Below are 25,924 nucleotides of genomic sequence, written 5' to 3'. Positions count from 1 at the left end.
GCAAATAAAGTGATTAAAATCTCCATACCTTTTGACCAAGAGATTACAGTACTAGGCATACTAGTACATTGTTGGTGAAGTTGTAGCAGTGAATCAGTACAAACATTTTGAAAAACAGTTTGGAACTAACGCAAATAAAGTGACTAAAATGTCCATACCCTTTTACCAAAAGATTCCAGTACAAGGCTTATTCCCCACTGATGTTATAAGAAAAAAGTCCTCATATATACCACAATTGTTTAACTGACCGATAAGCACAAAATTGGAAACCAATAGATGCTTATCAGTCAGTTAAACAATTTGAGGTATGTTAATGTAATGGAGAAATGACAAATATGATGAATGAGAGAAGCATGGAAAGGATTACATGATCTAATAAAATGCAAAGTAAAGCAGAGCCAAGAACACAATATACACAATGAATAAAACAGTGTAAATGGAATGAATAGCCACAAAACAATCCAAAGTGAATGTTACAGAGCCTCAAGGAACAAATGTGGCTCCAAAGAAGGGGTAGGAGAAGACCACCACTTCCCATTCTTTAGCAGGTGTGAAAGGTCCACATATTGCCCATATTTTCAGACCTCTAATGTGTCAATTTTAGTAATTTTTTTCCTTTTAAAAAATTATTTGTTTTATAGGTTGATTCTTCAGGATAGGCAAGGAGGGAAAAATATTGAGAAAAATTATAATGATGTAGAAAAAAAGATATCAATAAAATTTTTTTAAAAAACTTAAACATGAGGTCCCAAGAAGAGAAGTGACATAAGTAGGATCACACAGCTGTGAAGTATGAGTGATATCTGAGGGTCTGAATCCAAAGTTTTGTTTTACTTCTAAGCCAATATTCTTTCCACTGCACCCCTGCAGTTGAAATAGTTCAATTTTCAAATTCTTACTGAAGTTTATTTTCTATTTTTCCATAACTTTAATATAAAAACTATGTTTTTCCTTTCAAAGGAAGTGAATGTAATACCTGTAATTTATCATTAGTATTTAACCTATATGGCAATGTCACAGGAGCATGAGTTTGTTTCATCTAATAGCAAAATGTAAGCAAAAGAGCACTAGATAGGGAGTCAAGATACCTGGGTTTATTATATATGTGATTGTTGGAAATTTACTAACCATGTAGTCTTGGGTATGTTATTTCTCCTTTGGCCTTAGCTTTTCATCTATAGAATGATGTAATAATGTTGACACTGCCAGCAATTTAATTTCCTCCTAGTGTTGTTAGGCTATTCTGGACCTCAGTTTTATCTTTTTCAAAATGGGGAATGGTAATCTTTGTGTGGCCTATTCCACATGGTTATTGTACAGAAAATACTAAAAGTTTTTTTTAAGCTGTGATTTGTTGTTATTATGATGATGGTATGTATTTAATATGAATATCCTTCATGAGAGTTATGAGAAAAAATGCTTCAGTACTTGAAGGCTTTATCTGTGAGAGGACATTCTCCGTTGAGGCAGACTACAGTCCCATTATTCCTTGGTAATTGGTTTCATGAGTTGCTGTGGTAACAACACTTAATCATCTCATGATGAACATGCCAGTGATAAGTCTCTATTTCACTGTTTTGCTTGGTTGTCCCACAGATTACAGACTTAGAGTCAGTCCATCTGTGGGCCAGTACAAAGAAAAGCAACGTGATCTAGAGGAGAAAGTGATGAACTTGCAATCAAGAAGACAGGATTTAAATTCTGCCTCTGATGCATACTAGCTATATGATGATGGCCAGTCAGATGATAATACTAATGATAAAAATGATGATGTTGATCCATAATAATAATAACAGCTAGCATTTACATAGCATGTTAAGGTTTGCCAACCTCTTTACAAATGATTTCATTTTATCCTCACAACAACCCTGAGAAGTGAGTACTATTGTTATCTCAAGCACACACACACACACACACACACACACACACACACACACACACACATTTTTTTTAAACAAATGAGGATCTTGAGATAGACAGAGGTTAAATGACTTAGCCGAGATCACACATCTATGAAGTCTTGGAGGGTGGATTTGAATTCCTGTCTTCCTGGCTCTTGGCCCAGAACTTTATCTAATGTACCACCTGCCCGCCTCACTTAATCTTTGTTTCCTCATCATCTGTAAATGGGAATAATAACGTCTTTACCTCAGGGTTGAGATGGGGTTGTCGTGAGGCTCAAATGAGATGTTTTTCATAAGTCAATTCATAAACCTTAAAACTACTATATAAATGCTAGCTATTATTGTTGTGACAAGACTTTCCTTTTGTTCAGGTGGCATAACCTTTGAAAATCAAATGTCATATAATTGACACAACAAGGCAATGAAGGAACCCGAACCTATTGAAGGAAAATTTCAGTGAAGGATTGTTAAAGGGATTAAAAAAAAATTAAACAAACCTGTTTTAGACTTTAACCAATTTATTATTAAATATGTGTTATATTTAAATATTATATCATATTATAATTATATTTAAATTATATATTAAAGAAATGACCCAGATTACAAGTGGATATGTAGCAATAATTGTAGTATTATGCTAGTGGTGTAAGGCACCCCATGTTAGTTGTGTTTTGAAAGTTTCAGTTGATTAATAGGTAATCATACAGAACTCCATGTGAAATATTAAACAAACTTGTCATGATTATCTGGCTTGGTGTCGGACAAAATGGTTAATGATTCATAGAAAGCATTTAGAAGGGACAGTTACATATAACATCACTGAGGTGTCACTTTTCCCGAAGATTCTCTGTGATACAGACAAGATTTATGAACTCTTAGTGACATCCAAAAATAAACAAATGGAGTTCATTGCAGTCAATCCATTATCACATAGGGAGATTGTCAGGTAATTGTTTATTGAAATAGTTTTTACATTGGTAGAGAAGAATGACTCCGGCTAATCTCTGCTTTCTTTCTGATAAATCTTATTGCTGACTTGAGTCCTTATTAAACAGCACTGGACTGACTTTCTGAAGATGTAGGCCCTAGTTTCAACTCTGCCACTTTATGACCTGGTTCAAGTCACTTCCCCTTTAGGGCCTCAATTTTGTCATTCATAAAATGGTGGTTTTACTCTGTGGTATCTGAGCTTCTTTCTTCGTTTGCTGTTCTTTGTTTTAACAGAGGGAGGCATCATAATTAGGTAGAAAGAGCCCTGAATTTTGGAGATAGAAGACATAGGTTCAAATTATGCCTTTGCATTTTAGGTCTCAGTTTCCTTCTATAATTTAAATTTTTTTTAATTAAAAAAAAAAAGAGGATTAGACTAAAAATTTTTAAGACCCCTTCAAGCTCTAATTCTAAACCTGTCATACTTTTAATATTCTGATAAGGTCCTCAATGCTTCTAAATTTTTATGTTCTAATATTCTAAGATCCTTCCCAGCTCCAACATTTTATGTTTTATAAATCTAATGAATGGGCTTTTTCTTAAACTTTTAAGACATTTCCTTCTTAAACATTTTAGACTCAGAATTTATAATATATACTCAATTCCCCTGAAAAAAGTAATAAACTATCCATGAAGATCTAACAATATAATACCAACTTAGGGAAAGCATTTGAAGACTTGCTTTGTGGCATAATCAGAACAAATGTCATGTTTCAGAAATAAACCTATTGAAAGAGTATAAAACATTCTTGCCTGGTAGACTGTTCTAAAAGGAGTTTTGTGAGTCATAAGATCATCAAATGTTAAAGAAAGAAAGTACCTTAGAAAACGATTCCTTTCCCCTCATTTTATGAGAAGAAACTTAGACCTCAATTATTCATAGTGGATATGGTCCTAAAAGTCACTAAACACAGTGAAATGATCAAAAAGTTGACTAATATTGGTGTGGGAGGATCAATTTGGGGTTAGAACTATGCTGGAAAGACTGTCTTCCACAATATCCAAATATTTTTCCTCTAGGTCCCTATGCTTCTTTCATTCCTCATTTTTCATCTCTTTTGTCTCTAGCCCTTTCTTATTTTCCTCATTTTCCTTCTTTTCCCTTCCTTCCTCTTTATTTTTCATCTGCTACTCCTTCATCTCCTTTTCTCTTTATTCTTATATCTTCTCATCCCCTGTATCCTCTATTCTCCCCCCCTGCAATTCCTCTCTTCCAGCTCCCCCTTTCCCATCTCCTCTTCTTTCTCTTTTTCTTCTTTCTCTTTCATTTCTTTTTTCTATTTCTTCCTTCTTCCTCTTTCTTTTCCTTTTCTCTCCCTTTATTCTTTTCTCTTCTTCCCCACCTCATCCTCCTCTATGTTCTCTCCCACTCAGTACCAATCTTGAAGTCAGAGTATAGTGATCTTGAATGTCCTAATGACTTTGCCATGAGGAAGAGGAATAGAAAGAAGATAAAGATACTATTTCTCAATTTCCTAATGTCTTCTCAAGTCTAAAGTGCCCCTAACTTTACAGGGGCCTTGGGCTACTAGAGTTCTTACCCATCTCTTCCATTCAAGCAGTTATAGACTCAGGCATGTGATATCCCAGAAGGAAACAGGCAGGGGGAGGAAGCAGATAAAGGAGACAGCTTCTGTTTAGACACAAATATCTTGGTAATCAGCACAGATGGGATGAGAAATACCGAAAAAGTACATGACAGTTTAGAGGGGATTTGGCTAAATGTTATATATTTTTAATATACCTGTGTGTTGCTTTTACAACAAGCATCTGAGTCTGTTAGCATATGGTTTCTGAGGGTATTTCTTGTATTAACCAATATAGGTTTACTTGTTAATCCATTCTTTTCCCTACTTTTCAAGTGTATTTTTACAATTACGGATTTTTTCTCTCTTATCCCAGCAAAATAAGGCTGAAAATTTGTCTCTAACGCTGTTTCTTCATATTTGGATGGCAAGCTGGGGAACATATTTTTGCACAGTATGAAACTTCTTGGCAGACTCCTCAGGCCACGTATTGGTGGCTTTAGAGTTATCTTTGGATCTGTCAAAAGTGCTAATGGGCTCTCTGGGCTCCTTTAAGCTCCTCAATCCTATTTTTCTTTTTCTTGAAAGAAAAAAGAAATCTACACATTTCATCGACAGTTAAGCTTCTACTAAAATCTTCATCCACCCTATATTTTTGTCTACACGTGTGTGTTGGCGAGAAGGTCTCTGCCATGTGAGCGTCTACAGTGGAGCCCTATCCTGACATCATTAGCGCAGTCCTTCTTGCTTCATCCAGCAGGAGATGCTCTTGTTGACTGACTTGGAATGCTATTTACTTTTCCCATCAAATTTCACATAATCATAAATTGTTAGAATATAAGGGATCATAGTAACTAAAATGTTGGAGCATAGAATATGCCATGTGCAAGCACAGAGTGTTACTATGGAAGGATCTTAAGACATAGACTGGTATGCCATTGAATGTAGCACATCAAGGTTTAAAGTCAAACTAGATCAGGTAGTTTTAAAATACTGGAGCCAAAGGGACATTAGTCACTATCTAATCCAAGCCTCTCATTTTACTCATGAGGGAACTCAAGTCTAGAACAGTGATGTTCATGCTGTGATACAAATAGTACTCAGAGAGCCAAGACAGGAGCCACGTTCTCTGGCTTCTCCCGCCATGCTCTTTCTGCAGCACAACATTCTCTTTTTGCTGATTGGTTTCTCTGCTGATTGCCACATTTTGGACTACATCTGTTGGAGGACACTTTTTCTAAATGTGGTGCTTACTTTGTAATTTTTGATCTGTTACAAAATTAAACCTCTCAATTTGTGAGGTTCTCTGCTTAATACAGTACTTCATCTGAACACTAATGAATCATAAGATAAATGCCCATGCTTATTCCCAACTGTTTCAATTGTTGTAATGCACATTGTGCTATTTGCATGTAAAATCCTCTCAGCTCTCTTGAATTTGTTCGGTTATAAATCCCTAATCATTATAAATTGCAGCTTCTGGTACAGAGAACTTTTCTTTATTTCTGGGAGAATGTATTGTGTGACATTGAAAGCCCATGTAGCTCTGAAGAAACAATCATGTCCACATACCTATTAAAGACCTAGGAGTAGGGCATAATGAAACACTTGAATATTTTTCTTGGAATTGAAAGTACTGTTTCAAAGAGTGAATGGCAACCTACTGAAAAAGCTCCCTAGAATGCTGCCTTGTCACAATCTGGTTCTCTTCTTGCCTGTCACTAGCTATGTGCCATGCACAAACCATTTTCCCTTTTTGAGCTTCAGTCTCCTCATCTGTAAAATGAGAAAGCTGGACTAAATTATCTCCAATGCTACTCCTTGTTCTTACTATCTGTATTCTCATCTCTTCTAGTAAAACATGATGCAGTCTTGGTAGTGGAAAGATTACTAAACTTGAAGTCAGTAGGCATGGGTTTAAATCCTAGCTCCAACACTTTGTAGTCATGTGACCCTGGGGCAGGTCATTTAACGTTGCTAAGCCTCAGTTTCCTCATGTGTAAAATCAGGACGACAGTGTTACCTCACTGGATTGTTGGGGAAAAATGCTTTGTAAATATTTAAGTCCTATGTAAATGTGATCTAATATCATTAAAGTAATTTTACAATGTAATTTAATTCATTCAACATTTATCAACCTTGTACTGTGTGTTGCAAAGACCCTGTGCTAGGCATTTGAAGAGACCCAAAGATTAATCAGATACTGACATTGTGGAGTTTACAGCCCAGTAGGGGAAAGAAGACATGCATAAGAAGCTATTATACAAACTAGAACCTCAGTGCTTGAGAGCTCCAGAGAGGGAGCTTTCACTTTCACCTGCTGGAGGGATCAGAGGAGACTTTGCTGGGGGAGGTGGTATTTAAGCTGAACCTTGATGATTGGGATTTCAGCATAAAAGGAGGAGGGGCAGGGGAGACCACATTACAAGGAAAATAGTATGAGCAAAGGCAAGGAGATAGGTAAAAGATTCATGCATTAGGTGAATTGGATAGGCTAGGTAACCTCTCAGGTCTAAGATGTTAGACCTGTGCATCTACAATAATGCCTCCAAAGTCCTAGACTTCTCAATTTAGAACCAAATGTGAAATGGAAGGGAGATGAATGGCAACATTGGCAATAGTACCGTGATGAATCTTAAAGGTTGACCCATGTGGCCTGTTAACTCTGTCCTCCAATTTGGAAATGGTACCTTGCAAGTGGATTCCAGAGTACTAAGTTGTTTCTGTTTCATGTACTTCCACTGTCTGTTAATGTTTATAATTAAGGATAAAATCAAAACACAACCAACTCTTTTTTATACCTCCTAGAGAAATCTGACTGAATATTTTGTGGCTGTGGATGTCAACAACATGCTACACCTCTATGCCAGTATGTTGTATGAACGACGAATCCTCATCAGCAGCAGCAAGCTGAGCACTGTAAGTAGAGAATGTAAATAGGATGACTCCTGTAACTGTGTTCTCTGCCAGGAGTCCAGCAGGGGAAGAAATGATCCTTGTATACTTCATGACTTCAAGAAAAGCATTAAAGTACTATTTGAACTTTAACAAGCATCTCCTGGCTCTGTACCCAGAATCTTCCTAAGAGCCAGTTAATGAAGCATAGGTTTTAAAAAAAAAAAAAAAGCCCTCACCTTAAAGCTGGGCCTCAGGTTCAAGTCCAATCAGTATGGGGCAGTGAAAAGACAGTTAACTGGATTCAGTCACAGGATTTGATTTTAAAGACTGTCTCTAGCTACTATTTACCAGCTTTGTGATTCGTTACCTTGGGTTAATTACTTAACCTTCTAGGACAGTTTCCTCGTTAGAAATGAGGGAGCTGGATGGACATTCCTTCCAACTCTAATTCTAAGATCTTGCATTCACTTCTTATTGATATGGCCTTGAGCAAGTAATCTCCATTCATTGATCCTAAGTTTCCTCAGTTATAAAACAGAGATAAGAATACTGGACTACATAGCTAGCCATCAGTCAACAAACCTTTTATTTAGTGCCTTCTCATTGCTAAGGACTGGAGATACAAAAACAAATGGGTTGTTATTAGGAAAGTGTTTTGTAAACTGTTAAGGGCTTTTTTTTTTTAATAGCTCTTTTTTTGGGTAGAGGAAGGGAGGAGAGTGAATCTCCCTATCTCATTCTGACTGAATCAGCTTCAAAGTTTTGACCTGTTCTGTCCTTTCTTAGGGAACCTGGTTGCCTTTGCTTCCAGGTGCTCCCCATATGGGTATTAGACTTGGTGTGCACACTGCTTAGCACACTGATCAGCTTAGCACACTGCAGTTCAGAATTTCTAAACTCAAATAATCCACCAACTTCAACCTCTCTAGTATCAGGGATTACAGGCTTTCCCCACCACCCCAGGCAATAGCTCATTTTTTATAGCTCTTTAAAGTTTGTAAAGTGTTTTTTGTGACTAGACTGGGTTTCAGAATAGGAAGAATGAATTTTTATGTAATGGAATACCAGCCTTGAAAGTAGATAACACAGGAATCACACCACCAATCAGGACCAGTAATATAGCTATATGGTGGTGGTAAATGCAAAATTTTTTTTTTTTGGTTTATAAATTTTTACTGAATTTTTTCTCTGTACTTTAGGTTTTATGTACATCTTGTTTTTTGACACAACAGATACATCCTAACAAATGCCCAAACAAATTCTTTTACAAAATACATTCCATGAGGAAGTAGTTTAATAGTTGATGAGTAACTTAAAGAGGAAAGTGTCTTCTAACTTTGTCAGTATGGTAATAACACTGGCCATTGTATTTGATCACAGTTTTATCGCTTCTCTATTTTGACTATATAGTTGTGGTCATAGTGAATGTTATCATTTTGACATTATTTTTCTTGCCCTGCATCACTTCATATAATTCTTCCCAAGTTTATTCTTTAATCTTGTAATTCACTGTGATATAATACTAGTCCATTATGTTCATAAACCGTTATTTGTTCACAACACAATTGTTTCAGGTTTTGGTTATCTTGACTAACAATACATTGCTACACTCCCCCTTTTCATTAGAGAGGTAGACACTGTGGGTGTGGAGCCTCACAAGCAGTGACTGTCAGTTGTTTTGCTTAACTGTTTTTCTTTGTTCCAAGGAAAATTTACATAGAGTAGGGAATTGGGAAGGCTATGATATAAAAAACAAAAGATATCAATAAAACTTTTTTTTAGTGCTGCTATGTCCACAAAGGCTAAATTCATATGTTTACTGCTGAAGAGGGAGCAAGCAGTATTTATCATTAGCTGTTTTTCAACTGGAATTATGCCAGCAAAATAACTACAATCTTTATATACTTTGACCTAGAAATTCTACTACTAGGCTTATATCCCAATGAGGTCATTGGTAAGAAAAAGCCCCTATATATACCATGGGGAGGTGAAAGCATTCTAGGGAAAATTTAGTGATGTTTCAGAATGTGCTGTGCTTTCCTCTTGTGTACAATGCATAGTGAATGGCATGGCATATTCTAGGCCCTTAATAAATACTTGTTGAATCAAATTGCAAGATTTGGCTAAAATATGAATTTTTTCCTCATGTAGCTCACAGTCTGATAGATCATTTTGACATGTGCATAGATAGCCATAATATAGATATATTATATATCATATAGATATATTATATATTGTGATATGTATTATATATAATATAGATATATCGATACATGATAGGTGCATAAGCCACTAATAAGAAATAGTGCAAAAATACCATCAGCAATATACATGGCCAAAAGCGAAGGTAGACTGGTCATGGCAGAGGAGCAAAGGGGAATGTGATTGGCCCAAATATGGAACTTTGCAAATTGTTAAATGAACCAAAAGAAGACTTTCTTCATGTTGGTTAGGTAGCTCTTCCAGAAAGTTCATAGATAGGTATGGAGAATTGTGCAGGATAGGAAGTGTGGAGAGATGTTTGATCTGCACCAGTAGAGGGAGTATCTCCACCAGTGAGATCATGGATTCATCCAAGTATCAATGTTCATAAGAGAGATGCAAAGAGAATATTATACAGGACAATGGGCAGGGAGAGGTGGTGGCGATGAGGAAGATCAGTGAAGGTTTCATGGAATAGAGTATTTGAGTTCACCTTTAATGTGTCAATAGGAATTCAATAAAGCATTGGTCATACCTAAATAGATGTTATGCTAGCCTCCATTCAGCCTTGTTCTTGAAATTAATTCATTAATAACTATGAGTATTGTAGAATGCTATAATGTAGTCTAACCAAAGACTGACTCAAGCTTAGTGGGATTTTCTGTCCCACCAATAGAAATATTACATAAAGAAAGAGAATATGTATTCTTACTGATTTGAGGAGAGGAGGAAATGGGAGAAAGATCTGTCTAGGAAACACGTTTGCCTGTTACTGAATCGTAAGTTTGATCTCATGGCTGCCTGAAATATCTCATTGTATTTCACATGTCATCATCACAGAGTCTTGATTGGCTGTAGGAATAACTGAAAAAAATGGTGGTAATTTTAGTTAAGCTCTGGGTCCCCTATAATTTGAGAATTAAAAAAGTCCAGCTATTGTTGCCTTTTATATCCCCATATTACTAATATTTATTCCATGTTAGAGGAGTCCATTTTTACTCTCTTTTGGTTGTTGGGGAGAAAAAAGTATATAAAGGGTATTTTAGCCTGAGATCTTCTGGTGACCTTCTCTTGGTGAATCCAGATGTGGCCCCTCAGTCCATTGCATTTTTCTCAATTTTGTTTGGTAAGATGGGGACTTAATACTTCTTATGATCCATCAAACACCTGAAAGATAAAAGCCATGAAAATCATCCAGAGTGCTGCCATCCTTAGAAATAGCAACACATCAATACAGAATCTCTCCCCAGTGCACTTTCCATCTATGTGTAGTGTTTTACATTTCAAGATTTAGTTGTCAATAAAATAGTGGGGCTTTTTTTGCATAAAAGGAAATTGCATGTTTTTATTCTGTTTGCTCTCACTATGTATTGATTGTTTTCCTTTATGGATGATAAATAGGAGGTGCTTAACTGATCCTTGTTCTTTCCTGTTTTGTTATAAACACATCAAAGGACTTTCACAAGAAAAACTTCTTGTTCTTACATTATATTTCCTGATATGTGTGGCCACTAGTCTGCCCCTTGGTTGCCAAGGCACAAATCATCCTGTGTTTATGGAATTTGGCTATGGACCTTCACCACTCTCATCATTTCTATAGCACCATAGGATTTAAAGTTGGAAAAGCTTTATAAGTCATCTAGTCTGACCTTCTCTTTTTACAAAGGAGGAAACCAAGGCCCAGAGAGAAGTGATTTGGCCATGGTTATACAGGTAGTAACTAGCAGATCCAGTAGGTCTTTTGACTAAATCTATTGGCTATATCCACTGTATCACCTCTTTCTTTCCCCCACTGAATTCCATTCTTCACACCACTGCCAGAATATTTTTTCAATTCAGCAAACACTTAAGTATCTATATGTGCAAGGTCCAGTGCTTATATTGAAAACACATAGACAGATGTGATATAAACATTGTTTTTGAGAAGCCTATAAATTAATGAGGAAAGGGATGTGTAGTTGTCACATATAACTATAAGTAAGAGTAAGATAAGTACAAAATAGAGATCTATATAAAGTACTTTGAAAAATTTGAGGAGGAAGGTATTCTTACATGGGAAGGCTAAAGGAAGAGTCATAGATAAGGTAACATCTCAATTTGGCTTTGAAGGGAAATAGTGGCATCAGCAAGTAGAGAATGGTAGGGAAAAGGTGCCCCTTCTAAGGCATGGAAGATGCTATGAGTACAGGCACAAAGATGTAAGAAGGTGGGACAATTGTGAGGAAAGGTAAGCACTTAGTTTGTAAGTAAATGCCAATTTGACTTGAACTCAGAGTATTTGAAGGGGAATAGTGTTAGATAAGGCTGGAAAGTCAGATTGGAGCTATATTATGGCATGACTTGAGTGCCAAGATCAGAATTTATTCCAGAGGCAGTAGAAACTGTTGAAAGTTTTTGACATCAGTGGCATGATTGCAGGAAATGGTGTATATATGTAGTAGGCAATTTTTGTGAAAGCATCAGGCAGCTAGGCGGAGCAGGATAGAGAGCTGGGCCTGAGGTCAGGAAGATGTTAGTTCACGGCCTCAGATACTTACTAGCTGTATGACCTGGGCAAGTAACTTAACCTTGTTTGCTTTAGTTTCCTCATCTGTAAAATGAGCTGGAGAAAGAAGTGGCAAACCACTTTAGTATCTTTGCTAAGAAAACTCCAAATGGGGTCACAAAGAGTCATATATCTGAAATGACTGAGCAACAACATTATAATATAGTAAAAAGAATAAACTTAAAATCTTGAGATTTAGATTTAAATTATAGCCCAACCATAGGAAAATCACTTCCCTTCTCTTACCCTCAGTTTTCTTATCTATAAAATGAGAGGGTCAAACTATTGTGTAATATAGTTATATATGTATTTGTCTTATCCCCATACTCTGCCATGTACTTTATGAAGACAATATCCTGTTTAATCTCAGTATCTCCTTCAGAGTCTAATGCTTTAGATAGTCTAAGTAGATATTCACTGTTTATTTAAAAGATTATTTAAACATTTCAATGTTTGAATTCTAAACTAAATCATATCACCAAAATTTTCAACCTTAAATGTGCTTTGAAAGTAGTTGAAAATCAAATGGGTATATAATGACAGTTTAGCAAAGAAACAGCATGACTTAGATTTGCGTTAAATTTCTTTAGTTTATGAGACTTGTGACCCTTGAGAGATCACTTAACCTTTCCTTTTGTTCATTTAGTCATTGAGTCTTATATATATTAGGCACTATACTAGGAACTAAGTCTACCAAAACAAAGTATTCCCTTCCCTTTCATTGGAGGAGGGGTGGGGGGAGGGGAGAGCATCGATGGATAATATGAGCATAGACAAGAAAGTATAAAACTTACCTAGAGTAATAACTGTGGGGACAGAAGAGGAAAGGAGTACACTGACAACTGTGGGGAATCAGGATAAGCCATAGAGAACATGAAAGAAGTGGAACTTTAATTGAACCTTGAAATAATTTAGGGATTCTATGAAAGGGAAGTAAAGAGAGAATGCATTCTAAGCATGTGGGACAGCATAAGCAAAGGCAGAGACAGAAGGTGGAATGTCATACATGAGAAACAGCAAGGAAGCTGTTTTGGCTGGCATGTAGAGTTCACGAAGAAGTATAAATGTGCACTAAGCCTTAAAAGGTATGTAGGCTAAAGTCAGTTTTTAAGATTCTTTCAATGCCAATTAGAGGAATTTGTGTTTTGACCTGCAGGCTGTTGAGAGTTTCTGGAACTAAATGACACGATCATGCTTTAAGAATATAAATTTGGTAGCCATTTAAAGGAGGAATTGGAGTGGGGAGAACTTTAAGGAAGGGAAACTAATTAGGGGTCTCTTGCAGTAACCCAGTTGAGAGGTAACGAGGGCCTAAAAAAAGAGTGGTTGTGGTGTTGAGGAAAAAGGACAGACACTAGAGATTTAAAAGACATGGCAACTGATTGGATATGGGTGGAGAAGAGAGGGAAGAGTTGAAGATGATTCCTAGGCTGCCAATATGAGTGATTAGAAAAATATTGGTGTCCTTAGCAGAAATAAGAGAAATTAGGAAAAGGGGAGGATTTGGGGGGAAGATGAGTTCCATTTTGAACGTGCTGATTTAGAGATGCCTATGGGGCATCCAGTTGTAAAAGGCCTCTAAGCCATTAATGATGCAAGTCTAGAACTTGAGAATGAGACTATAATTAGATATATGTGTGTCATCTTCATAGGAACAATAGTTGAACCCATGAAAGCTCATGAAGCCACCAACCAAAAGTGTAGGCAGAGAAGGCAGGAGGACTCAGGACAGAGCCCAAGAGTATACCCACATATGAAGGGACTATGGATAGTGATTGAGCAGTAGAAATTGTAAAGGAGTAGCCAGAAAGGTAGAAGGAGAAGCAGGGGAGGACAAGTGTCACGAAAGTCTAGTAATTGAGAATATCTAAAAAGAAGGAGTTAGTTGACAATATGAGATGTTTCAGAGAGGTTATGAAGGTTGAGGACAGAGAAAAGGCCATTAGATTTGGCCCCTTAAGAGGTTTTCATTAACCTTGGAGCAGTTGTAGTTCCTTAGATGTTGGACTCCAGCTCCTAGAGGTTCAAAAGGTAAATAAAAAAAGAAGTAGAGGAAGGAGAGACATCTTTTTGTAGGAACCTGGTTGTAAAAGCGTGAAGAGACATAGAACACATGGGCTTAGTGGATACAAAATTGAAGTGGGTATTATTTTAAGGATGGGGCAGATCCAGGAATGTCTATAAGCAATAGAGAAAGAACCAGAAGATAGGGAAAGATTGAGAATTAGAGGAGAGGGGTGTGGAATGATTGTGAGCACAAGCTGCCTGAGAGGATGAGTTTAAGGCTACATACAGAGAAGTTGGCTTTGTTGAAAGGAAAAGCTCTCTTTCATTTAGAGTGTAAGAGAGATGGGATGATATCATGGGTTTATGAACAGGAAAGAAGAGGAATTTTACTTAGTATGAGAAGCAGTATGGGGTAGTGGTTAGTGTCAGTCTGTAAGTCATGAAGACCTGTATTCAAACCTTGTTTCAGACACCTACTAGTTGTGTGAACCTGAGGATATCACTTAAACCATTGAGCCTCACTTTTGTCTTCTGTAAAATTAGGATAATAATAGCACTTGGGGTTGTTGTGAGAATCAAATGCAAGTACTTTGTAAAACCTTATTGTTTTTATATAAACACAAGTAATTATTATTACTATTAATTATTTTTCCCAGTGAAGTATGAGGTGAAGTCCTCTGCTAAGCAAGAAGTATCCTGTTGGGAAGCTTTGAAAAAAAAAGAAACATTTTACAGCAGGTGGGCTTTGTTTTGCTCCTGGGGAAAGTTAAGAAGTCAATTAGGGAAAAGAAAAACAAATGCCTTGCTACCGGAAGGGCCCAACTGACATAAGATAAAATAAATTAGTAGAGAAAGGAGTCAGTAGGGTTGTATGACTGGGAGAGCAGCTATCTTTCCACTTACCCCCAATCCTTTCTTCTCTTTTGACCAAAGATCCTCAGTACTTTCAACAAATCCTCAAATGGCAAGGTTCCAAATCCTCCTTTGGAGGCTCCAGATTGTCAATGTCCCTCTTAAAACTTGGATCCAATTTTCAGTTCTTTTCCCACTGTAGTAAACCTGTGCCTCACTTCTCTTCTGTAAAATGGGAATGATAGCTCATCTACAATCAGATGCTCTGGGTGACAAAGGTAACAGAATAGCATTTGTAAACTAATTCCAGCTCTCTGGGATGATGGGACTTGACAAATCCCACATCAATCTTGCACTTGTCTATTTGCAGCCCTTCAAGCAGAGACAAGAGTGACAGTTTCAGACAGGTTTGAAACATTGGATCTGTGCCAGAGCATCCTTGCTTGCACACTCTGCTCTGTGTGTTCCAGCCGTAAGAACAAGCTGCATTATTTTATTTCAAACTGTGCTCAGGGGAAGCCAAGACCTTGTAACTGGAAACTTACCAAGCAGTGAATTCTAAGACTATATTTAGTCTTATGTATTTTTTTTTATATGGGTTGTGTAGAGCTGGTCCATCAATACGTATATCGTGAACAGACACTGTGAATGGACAATGAGCTGGGCTTAGAACTGAACAGGAGAAGCACAAGTTCAGTTGCCTTTGGGAAACCACGCAGTACTTTTAATGACCCTAAGCTTCTTCCAGAAACAAAGGCCCAATTTTTAAACATTAGTATTCATTTTGTGATGCTATATTACTGCTAGTCATGGAATACCACTGTCTCTAAAGAATTAAAGTTGGGAGTCACCCAATGAATAGAGGGGTGTGTGAAGGGATCCATAGGCAGCAGTGCATTACCAATGATCCTCTATAAGAGAAGCAATGTAGTGGATGCCATCCATGAGAAGTGTGATCTCCCAAAAACTGGTCAATTGCCCACACGCACCGCTGATATCCAGACAGTATCAAACGATCAAGAAGAAAGGTCCCAGCATATTGAGTAGACTCTCTGTGGAGAATTTTTGACTCAATATGGACAAGAGTCCCTCATGATGAGAAGACATAGTTAAGTCATGATCTGGGCTTCTGGATGGAGAGGATTCTTATGGGTAACATCATAGACCCATTGAAGTATCAAAGTAAAGTCATTTTTAACAAAAATAAATAAAATTAACTTTTTGTTCTTTCGAGCATTGTTGGTTTTTGTTTTTGTTTTCCAAAGAAAGATAGATGTCTTGTTCATGCTTAAAATTAGTAGGAAACCTGGTATGACTGGGAAGCAGAGTGTTCAAAGATATAAGAAGAAAATCCGTTTGGAGAAGAGAGAAATCTTCAGGCGGGAGCACTAAAACTGAAGTGGGAAGAGGATGAAGAAGGGAGAAAGGAACCAGGAAAGGCCACTTGTCAGAAGCAGTACTTGAGCTGATGATGCTCAAAGGCAGCTAGAGACTCTAGAAGATAAGGGTAAGGATAGCCTTCCAGATATGAGAAAAACCCCATGCAAAGACAAGGAGACAGAAGATGGCATGTTTTGTATAGGGAACAATAATCAGCGGGTCAGGAGAGGAGTGACATGAAATCAGATGGTACAGATAGCATGTAATCATTTTGTGAAGATTCTTAATTTACAAGCAAAGGAGTTTGTATTTTATCCGAGCTAATAGGAAGCCTCTGAAACTTGTTAAGCATTGAATGGCATGGTCATATTTGTGCTTTAAGGATATCAATTTGTCAGCCATGTGGAGGGTGAGTTTCAGAAGGTTAAGAGTAGGAGAGCAAACCAATTAGGAGGCCATTATAGTTGATGAGGTGAGAGGTGATTAAAGCCTGAACTAGGGTTGTAGTCATGTGGATGGGGAGAAGGGGACATGCTATGAAACATGTAATAGAGGTAGTATCAGCAACACCTGGCCACAGATTTATTTGAAGGGTGAAGGAGAGCAGAAAGCCAAAGATGGCACCTGAATTTCATACCCAGGTGACAGGAAATAGGGAGGTTAAGAAGAAAGTGGACTTAGGGGGGAAAACAAATATTTCTATTAAATCTAGATCTCTGTGATAGATTATATTTATGTAGTGTTTTCTTATTAATATTATTAATAATGGTTCACCATTCTTTCTTCCCAATAAGATAGGATAAGTTTACAGAATGCTTTATCTCACTTGATCCACATCATGATCCACATGACTTCTACAAGTCACCTTTTTACACATGAGGCAATTCAGTCTCAGAGAAGTGAAAATAGGAAAGATTTCTTTAGGTTGAAGGTTGGATGAGAAAGGATGTTGTGGTCAGAAGATGGCAGAGTAAGCAAGAGTGAAGAAGGAAAGTTAAGTGAAAGAAAGAACACTCTACTCCAAGTCAAAACACTTGGGTTCAAATTAGCATCTGCCATTTTTTACCTATAAGATTGGAAAAGTTTGACTAACAAAATCATCTCAATGTAGAGATTCTTCCTGAGAAGAAGACCCAAGGTGCTTTCTGCCCTTGATATTAATCCCCAGGAAATTACTTGAGCTGAGATTGACTTAAGAATGCTCATTTACAGGAGCAGCCAGGTGGTGCAGTGGATAGAACACTGGCCTTGGAGTCAGGAGGACCTGAGTTCAAATCCAGCCTCAGACACATAACACTTACTAGCTGCGTGACTCTGGGCAAGTCACAATTGCCCAATTGCCTTACCAAAAAAAAAAAAAAAAGCATGCTCATTTATTTTGGTTTAGTACTTTCATGAATTTTGGGGAGTCAGTTGGGTATAGTAGAAAGCATTAGATTTGAAATTAGAAGAACTTGAGTTCAAGTGTCAGCTCAATCATTTACTAACCATCTAATCATGAGAAATCCTCTTTATATCTCTGATGTTCAGTCTCCTTATTCTGCAAAATGAAAAGTTGGACTCAGTGATCTTTAGGGATCTAAAAGGCCCTATAATACTAAATCATTTTGTGATAGTAATATCTTTTTAAAGTACTTTACAAAGCTTTTTCCCATCCACTGTCTAATTTAATCTTCCGTGCATCCCTATGTAGTAGGCAGTTATCCAGTCCAGTGGGTAGAAGGCTATACCTGGAGTCAGGAAGACCCAAGTTCAAAAACACTTCAAACACTTAATAACTATGTGACTCTGGGCAAGTCATTTATCTTCTGTCAGCCTCAGTTTCCTTATATGTAAAATGAGAATAATATGATACTTCACTTTCAGGGTTGTTGTCCATCAGTCAGTGAATCAGCATTTATTATTTATCAATCAACTAACAGGCATTTAAGCCTCTACTGTGTCAGTAATTGTGGTAGACACTGGGTCTGCAGATACCAAAAAAAATGAATGAAACAATCTGTACTCTCAAGGAGCTTTTGCATATCAAGAGAGATGACATGAATGAATGAATTAGTGAATGAATGAGTGAAAAAAGCATTCATTAAACCTATACTGTGTGGAAAACAATGTGCTAAGCACTAGAAATACAAAGGGAAAAGCAAAATTGTCCCTGTTCTCAAGCAGCTCTCATTCTAATGGAGGACACAGCACATAATAGGGATACTTCAGCTGCAGAGCAAATGGAAATACCCACTAGTCCTTAGGGTACAGCAGTTAAGGTAATGCATCATCGTTAGTGTCATTTCCATTGATTTAAAGCCATATCTGTTTCTGATGTCAAACCCATTGGTTAGTGTCAAGGACTTTGGAGATGAGAACCTTCTTTTCTGGATCTTTATTATCTTTGGTCACTGAGGAGGCAAGGAGATGTATCACTGGTCCATCTTCATGTATCTGTTCCTCACCAAGGTTTCAGGGCAGGATGGAAGAAGGTCTAGTAATTGGGCTGGAGGGAGCCATTCCAATTTCTGTGACTTTGGGCATAGGGTACATGTACATGTAGAAGTAGACAAAAAATAAATGTGAGGTAGATAAAAACAAGGTGGTTAGAGAGAGGGATCACTGGTAGTTGGAAGGATCTGTGAAAGCTTTGTGTAGGATGAAGTGCTTCCATAACATCTTGAAAGGAGTGAGGGATGCTAGAGACAGAGGTGAAGGAAGACCTTCCAGGTATGGCCAATGTGTGAAGAGCAGAAAGAAGGCCAGTATGACTGGATTGTAGAATGGTAGAAGGGGAATAATGCATGATGAGCCTGGAAAGATAGGTTGGGGCCAAACTGTAAAGTACTTTAAGAGCCAAACAGGAGTTTATATTTTATCCTATAGGCAGTAAGGAGTTTCTAGAGTTTTTTTGAATAGGGTAATAACATGCTCTGATTTTCACTTAAAGAAAATCACTCTGGCAATTATTTGGAGGCTGAATTGGAGTGGGGTGGCCAGGAGACCAATTAGGAGCCCATTGCAGTAATATAAATGAGAGTTAATGAGGGTCTGATGAGGTAAGGAATATGTAATTAGAGAGAAGGGGTCAGATGGGAAAGATGTCTAAGTAGCCATTATAAGATATGGTAACTGATTGGATGTGGGAAGTCAGGTAATGAGAATAATTCAGGGCTGGGGCTTGGCAATGGATGAGATCAGATACAGGACTACAGTAGAAGAATTCTAGAGTAGAAGACAGTGTGGAGTTGAATTGGTTAACTGTTATAAGGCTGAGATTGGGAAAGAAGTAAAGAGAAACTAGAGTAAGAGGTAATGGTCTGAGATAATAAGATTAGAGGGTTCAGATGAAGGCAAGGAATAGGTTTAAGACTGGTGAGATATAGGGAGAGGTGGTAGGATAGGAAGCTATAGTGTCAGAAGAATATGAAAGATGGTAGGGGAATACTTGTGGATAATGCTGAGATCTAGGGTCTGAATCTCCTTGTGTGTGGCCTATGTAGACTGGGGGAGTAGATCATGAGATTTGAAGAGATGAAGGAGCTGGGACTCGGGGTGTGTGAAGGACCCTACACGTGGTAACATAAACTGTTTTCCACCTGCAACCTTAATCCTTTTTACAACATCTGTGACAAGTAGTCATAGTTTCCACTTAAAGACCACCAGGGTATTCCTTCCTATGGCTGCTAATTTGGAAAGTATTAATTCTTAGAAATTTTTTCTTTATGATGTTAATAACTCAGATTCCTCTAGCACTGTAAGATTTTTGAAATACTTTTCTTCCTTACAACCCTGTGAAGTTGGTAGCATAGATGTTATTGTCTTCATTTTATAGATTAAGAAACTGAGGCTTAGAGAGGTTAAATCCATGATCACACAGCTAAATATAAATCTGGATTTAAATTAACATCTCCTGATTCCAAATCTAGCTCTTTTCCCACTTAACTATGCTACCTCTCGATCTTAGGGAGCTAAAATCTACCTCTGTATAACACCTATCTATTGGTCGTAGTTCTACCATCGGGGACCAAGGAGAAAAAGACTAATCCTTCTCTGACAAGAACCTAGACAGTGATTATCTTTTGATAGCCTTAATAAAGTCATTTCCCTTCTTGTTGCCTCAGTTTCCTTATCTTTAAGATAGAACAAATGACATGGACCATGCCTTCCTTCCTTTAGAGAGTAGAAAACCTTTTGTAAATTGTAAAACATTTTAGGTGTGGGAATAATTTGCTAAAAGAAGTTCTGACTGTCAGGTATACCTGATTTGCAGCATGGTAACTGTGAGGCATCAGGGAGGAACTTAGCAAAAGGCCTGGTCTTGACAAGCAGCTTTCATAACTGAGAAACAGCAGCAGAACATCCAGCTGAAAGCTGTCCTTGTTTAACTAACCTTTGGGATGCCTTTAGCTGGGGCTTGGCTTGGCTGTCATGCTTTACGTAAATGTCCTTCTGTCAGCAAAATGCTAGTTAACAGCTTCCAAAAGAATCAAAGTTCTCTTGAGACCAGGCTACACAGAAACTAGAGAAACATAAGAAAACAAACAGTTTGGCATTTGTCCTTCCCTGTCCATTTCCCCAAAGTGGCTGCAGTTCATTTTAGACTAGAGTTTATGTTTTCTTCTGTCACAAAGACACTGTGGTCACTGTCATATCAACGTAAACTTTCTGTATTCCTGACATTCTAGAAATGTGATGTTTTAGAAAACAAAAGACCAATTATCTGATAGAACCAATTCATCAAATACCAATTAATAATTTCTTATATTCTAGTTAGGTTTGCATCTCCCCTACTAGATTATGACCTCCATTAGGGCAGGAATCATATTCATCTTATTTAATATTAACATATAACATTAATAATAATAATTTCAATACTTTAAAAATTCATGATCTCATCAGTATGGATATACCTTCCACCAATGCAAACCATAGCCCTTCCAAACCTTAGTAACCAGCTTCATGAGCTACTGTAGCTGAAACAATTCATCACTTCATGGCTATTTTCTTAAGGATGGGAATCTCAGCACTCAGCTAAACTGAACCTTGGACAATAGATACACAGCCTGTCTCCAGGACTATACTCAAAGACTTTCCAGCATGGTAAGATATACAAAGATTTGTGCTTAGCTAGAAATCTGTACTCCTATAGCCGTTTAAGGTTTGCAAAACACTCTCTTCACTACTACCCTGTGAGGCAGGGCCTGTTATTAGCTCAGTTTTACAAATGATGAGGCTTAGTAAGCTTTAATGATTACCTACTATCACTCAGTAAGTGTTTATTAAGCACCTAAAGCAATAAGGATTCAAAGGAAGGCAAAAATTTGGTCTCTGCTCTTGAGGAACCAACATTGTAGTGAGAGAGACAATAGGCAGATAACTATGTACACACAAGATGTATGCATTGTAAATGGAAAGGAATCTTGGAGGTAAGGGACTAGCAAGAGGGTGGGGGATGGAGAGGAGGAGACTGGGGAAAACATCTAACAGAAAGTGGGATTTGAGCTGAGTGCTGAAGTAAGCCAAGGGAGCAGGAGCGGGAGGGAAGACAGTGTGGAGCACAGCCAAGGCAAGTGCACAGAGGTGGGAGATGTGATATTGTGGGGGAGGAAAAACAAGAGGCAGTGTAGAGCAGTGGCATCAAGCTCAAATAGAAATGGGTTCCTATGGTCCACATACTGACTTAGAAAAGCACAGATTAGTATTGTCTGTGTTGTGTTGTATTGTATTCTTATTTATTTTGGTAAGCATTTCCCAATTCCAGTTTAATCTGGTTCAGTCTCAGAAGTTTTGTGGGAGCATACACAAGCTTTATACCTCTGGTGTAGAGCGCCTGGGAGTCCGTGAAGTGTAGCCAGACTGGAAAGGTAGGAAGTGACGAGGGTGTGAAGGACTTTATATTGCCACCTACAGGGCAGACATGAGCTAGCCTAGCTGAAGCAGCAAAGAGACCTCCAGGAGGAACAGGAGTCCGCATGTGTCAGGAAAATCAAACCACCCTAGCAACTACCTCCCCTCAGATTCCAGTGGAAATAACCTAAGACATTGAGCCCAAGAACCCCACGAATGGCAGCATCTCCCTTGCCTGACAGAGACCACTAGCAAGTCATTTGCTTTGTCAAGTGGTTCAACATCAGAAGTGGATATGGTTTTATCAGTGGAAATAATATTTTAAAAGATGCATTACTCTCTGTTTTGGTGTTGTACCCTAAAAGACCACATGACTGTTCTCATGGTCAGCTTGCAGCTAAAACCACACACACACATACGTGCACACGTGCACATATGTGTGTGTGTGTGTATATTGTCTCCTCCATCAGATATGAACTCTTTGAGAGCAGGGGCTATGTTGTTTTTTATCCTTAGTCCTTAGCACAGTGCTTTGCACATAGTAAATTTTTATGAAATACTTTTTCATTCATTCAAACAAAATTTTATATTTGATTCTGGAAGGAATAGGATGCTACTGGAGTTTTTATTAAGTAAGAGAGGGCAGTGACATGGGCAGACCTACACTTTAGGAAAATCATTTTGGCAGATGAGTGGAAGATGGATTGAAGTGGAGGAAGACCATTTAGAAGGCTATTGCAATAGTCCAGGAGAGAGATGATGAGGAGCAGTACTAGTGAGATCATATTGACTCCAAGTTAAGTGATCTTTCCGCACCATTTCTCACTAACTGGGGCTTATGAATTCCAAAGTGCCTTCTGTGCAACAGCCTTGTGAAGTATTGCAAATGAAGAAACTTAGGCCCATAGAGGTATAGTGACTGGTGCAAGTTACCCAGGTAGTAAGTGGCAGTCAAGACTCAAGCATTAGGTCTTCTGCTTTCAAATCCAGTAATTTTTCTGTTACCCTTCCTAATCTCCCTAATTCATCTTCGTATCTCCCTCTCACCTCAGCTCCAGGAACCATGTCAGTATTCTGCACACGTTTGGGTTTTAATGATTTGTTGGTGTTTTAGTTGTTGAATAAAATGAATTCATAGGCATCCTGTTTGTTTTGGCACCTATTAAGATCGCTATTCTTCTCCCACCCCCTTGACACCCACCATCTTCATGCTTCTGTTACTCCTAACTCAACACACATACCTTATTTCTTTACTTTGTTAAAGACTTTTTCTATATCTGAGAGAATTGTGTGTTTTGGCATGTTTTTGTTTTTAATCTGATTAATTACATTGGTTTTATTTTTAATGTTGAACTATTCTTATTTTCTGGTAAAACATTAGTTAGAAAGTTATATTAGTTAATGTTAGTTAAATGATTTTTTGGGATAAATTGCTATGGTCTTTTGTCAGAATTTTATTTTAAAAATTTTACTTAATATTCATCAATATTATTGGTATGTGGCTTTATTTCTTTGTTTTTCCTTCCCTAGTTTGGGTATAAAAACTTTATTTGTCTCATAAAGGGAGTTTGATGCAGGGCTTTTTTCCTTGATTTTAAGAAAAATGTATAGTGTGGGTATTCATTTTTCTTTAAAAATTGATAGAATTCTTCCATAAGTCCATCAAGATCAGGTTTCCACACTACCAACATTGGTTGTTCCTTAACAGCTAGTTCAATTTCCTTTATTGAGCTCACATTATTTAAAATCTCAGTTTGGTGTTCTGATAGTTTGGGTATTTTGTATTTTTGAAAAACCTGGTCTCTTTAAAGAGAGATTTAGAGTCAGGAGAACTGAATTCATGTCTCAGATTTACCTCTTGCTAATGCAGAGACTTCAGAATATATTAATAATAACAACATTTATATAGTGCTTACTATGTACAAGACATTTGGCTAAGTGTTTTATACTTTTCTCATTTCACATCTTAAATACATTCATTCATAAAATGCGAATCATCATGCTCTTACTACTTACCTCAGAATCACAGAATCTTGAAATTTGAGAGTTGGAAGGGACTTCAGCTAGCAAGTAGTTCAACATATAACCAAAAAAGAGTCCCTACCAAAATAACACCCGACAAATGGCCGTCCAGGTCTGTTGTGAGGAAACTGCTTTGTAAGCCATGAAGTGCTATAAAATTATGAGCTGTTGATATTTTATTTGATGAAAGATTTTGCTAGTTGCCTATTTGTCTGTGTCTTTATTACATCTGATTTATTTTCATTTTGATCAAATAATCTAATATGTATATACGTATATATATATATATATATATCCTTCTAATTCTGCTTCACTCTTTTAGCTGTCTGGATGTGTCATTTTTAGTAGCTGTATCTTTATTTCTTTGCTGAAACACAATGATGATGGTAATTCATCTTTAAAAAGTACAATATTTCTTATCTCATAGACATGTTTTGAAGAAAATGTTTATAGAATGTTACAGAAATGAGCTATTATTATTATTATTATTATTATTATTATTATTATTATTATTGAATTGCTCCACTAAAATCCTCTCATGTTTCAAGGTATGCAGGAAACCCTAGGTTCTCACAAAGGTTGTTTCAGAGTACCACACGCTCTGGCTGTGAAGCTGGAAGGAATTTGAGTAGTAGTCTAATGATGGATTGCAAGTTCTTTCACCCAAGGATCAGCAGGCCTAGCTAAGTGTGAGAAAGCTCATAAAGGGTTGGCCACTAGGGGTGGGAGGATGGGTTTTATGGCCATAGCAACTTATGAAACCACCACTAAATGTGAAGGATGTAGACTCTACACCAGTGGAGGAGGTACTCACATTAGTAGAATCACAGAGCTTTTGGAGTATTGTTATTGATCTATCATTTTAACACAATGTGAACGATAGTATAAAATTAATAGCATCATTAGTAGTAGTATCACTGCTGTCCTACAGTATCTGGTTCACAGTGTTGTAAGGATCAAATGAGGTAATTTATATAGTGTTTGCAAACTTTAAAGCATAATACTAAAAGTCAACTATTATTATTGTTGCTAATAGCATTATAAATAGTAAAATAATCCTTATTTAAAATGCATGCTACAGTTATAAAACACTTTGTACCTATTGAATCATTCAAGGTAATTCTGTGAAGATTTCAAACTTGCTTTTTTTTTTTTTTAATTTTGTATCACTCGGTCTGTGATCTGCTTTTGATCTCATGATACTCGTTTTTTTTGCAGTTAACTGCCTGTATTCATGGGTCTGCCGCTATGCTCTACCCGATGTTCTGGCAACATGTTTACATCCCAGTTTTGCCCCCACATCTGTTAGACTACTGCTGGTAAGGTGGCATGTGTTCTCCATCACCATCTGAGGTGTCACTTGTTTTGGTCATGGGTGGGACCAACTCGAGTCTGGGCTCCACTGGCATAACCTTCAGATATTCCATGCCCATGAGGCAGTGGAACTCCATGTCTGTTGTCCAAGAACAAGCCTTGATCAGTGTGGAGGAGATCTTCACTAGAGGCCTGGCCTCTGAAGAAAACTTTTTTTGGGGGGGGCTACATTTATGGTCTTGAGATCTGTGAAAGAAGTACCCAAACTGATGAAATCACAGATCTTTTCAAATATTGAGGTAAATTTTTGTGGCTATTTTTCAGTTTATACATAGATTATACAAATTTTCCAGTTCCTATCTTAAGAGTGCAGACTCTACCAAAAAGAGTGGGCTATAATAAAACTGATATGATATCTCATGCGTGGTGGGGTTAGACATTATGATGGCATA

The 25,924-nt window shown here is 37.4% G+C and overlaps 1 protein-coding gene across 4 annotated transcripts in view; it reads left to right on the top strand.

The window, feature by feature from the left end:
* Window positions 1-25,924, top strand: part of LOC114047022 (DENN domain-containing protein 1A-like) — a 702,955-nt gene that overhangs the window by 362,451 nt on the left and 314,580 nt on the right. For all 4 annotated transcript variants that reach the window (XM_027867675.1, XM_027867672.1, XM_027867674.1 and 1 more), the window contains 2 exons: window positions 7,229-7,339; window positions 25,377-25,477. In XM_027867675.1, coding sequence (XP_027723476.1) covers window positions 7,229-7,339; window positions 25,377-25,477 — 212 coding nt within the window. The remainder of the gene's footprint in view (window positions 1-7,228; window positions 7,340-25,376; window positions 25,478-25,924) is intronic.

Source organism: Vombatus ursinus, unplaced genomic scaffold (assembly GCF_900497805.2).
Source record: "Vombatus ursinus unplaced genomic scaffold, bare-nosed wombat genome assembly UNPS02014786.1, whole genome shotgun sequence".
NCBI lineage: Eukaryota > Metazoa > Chordata > Mammalia > Diprotodontia > Vombatidae > Vombatus > Vombatus ursinus.
This window is presented reverse-complemented; position numbering and strand designations above follow the sequence as displayed.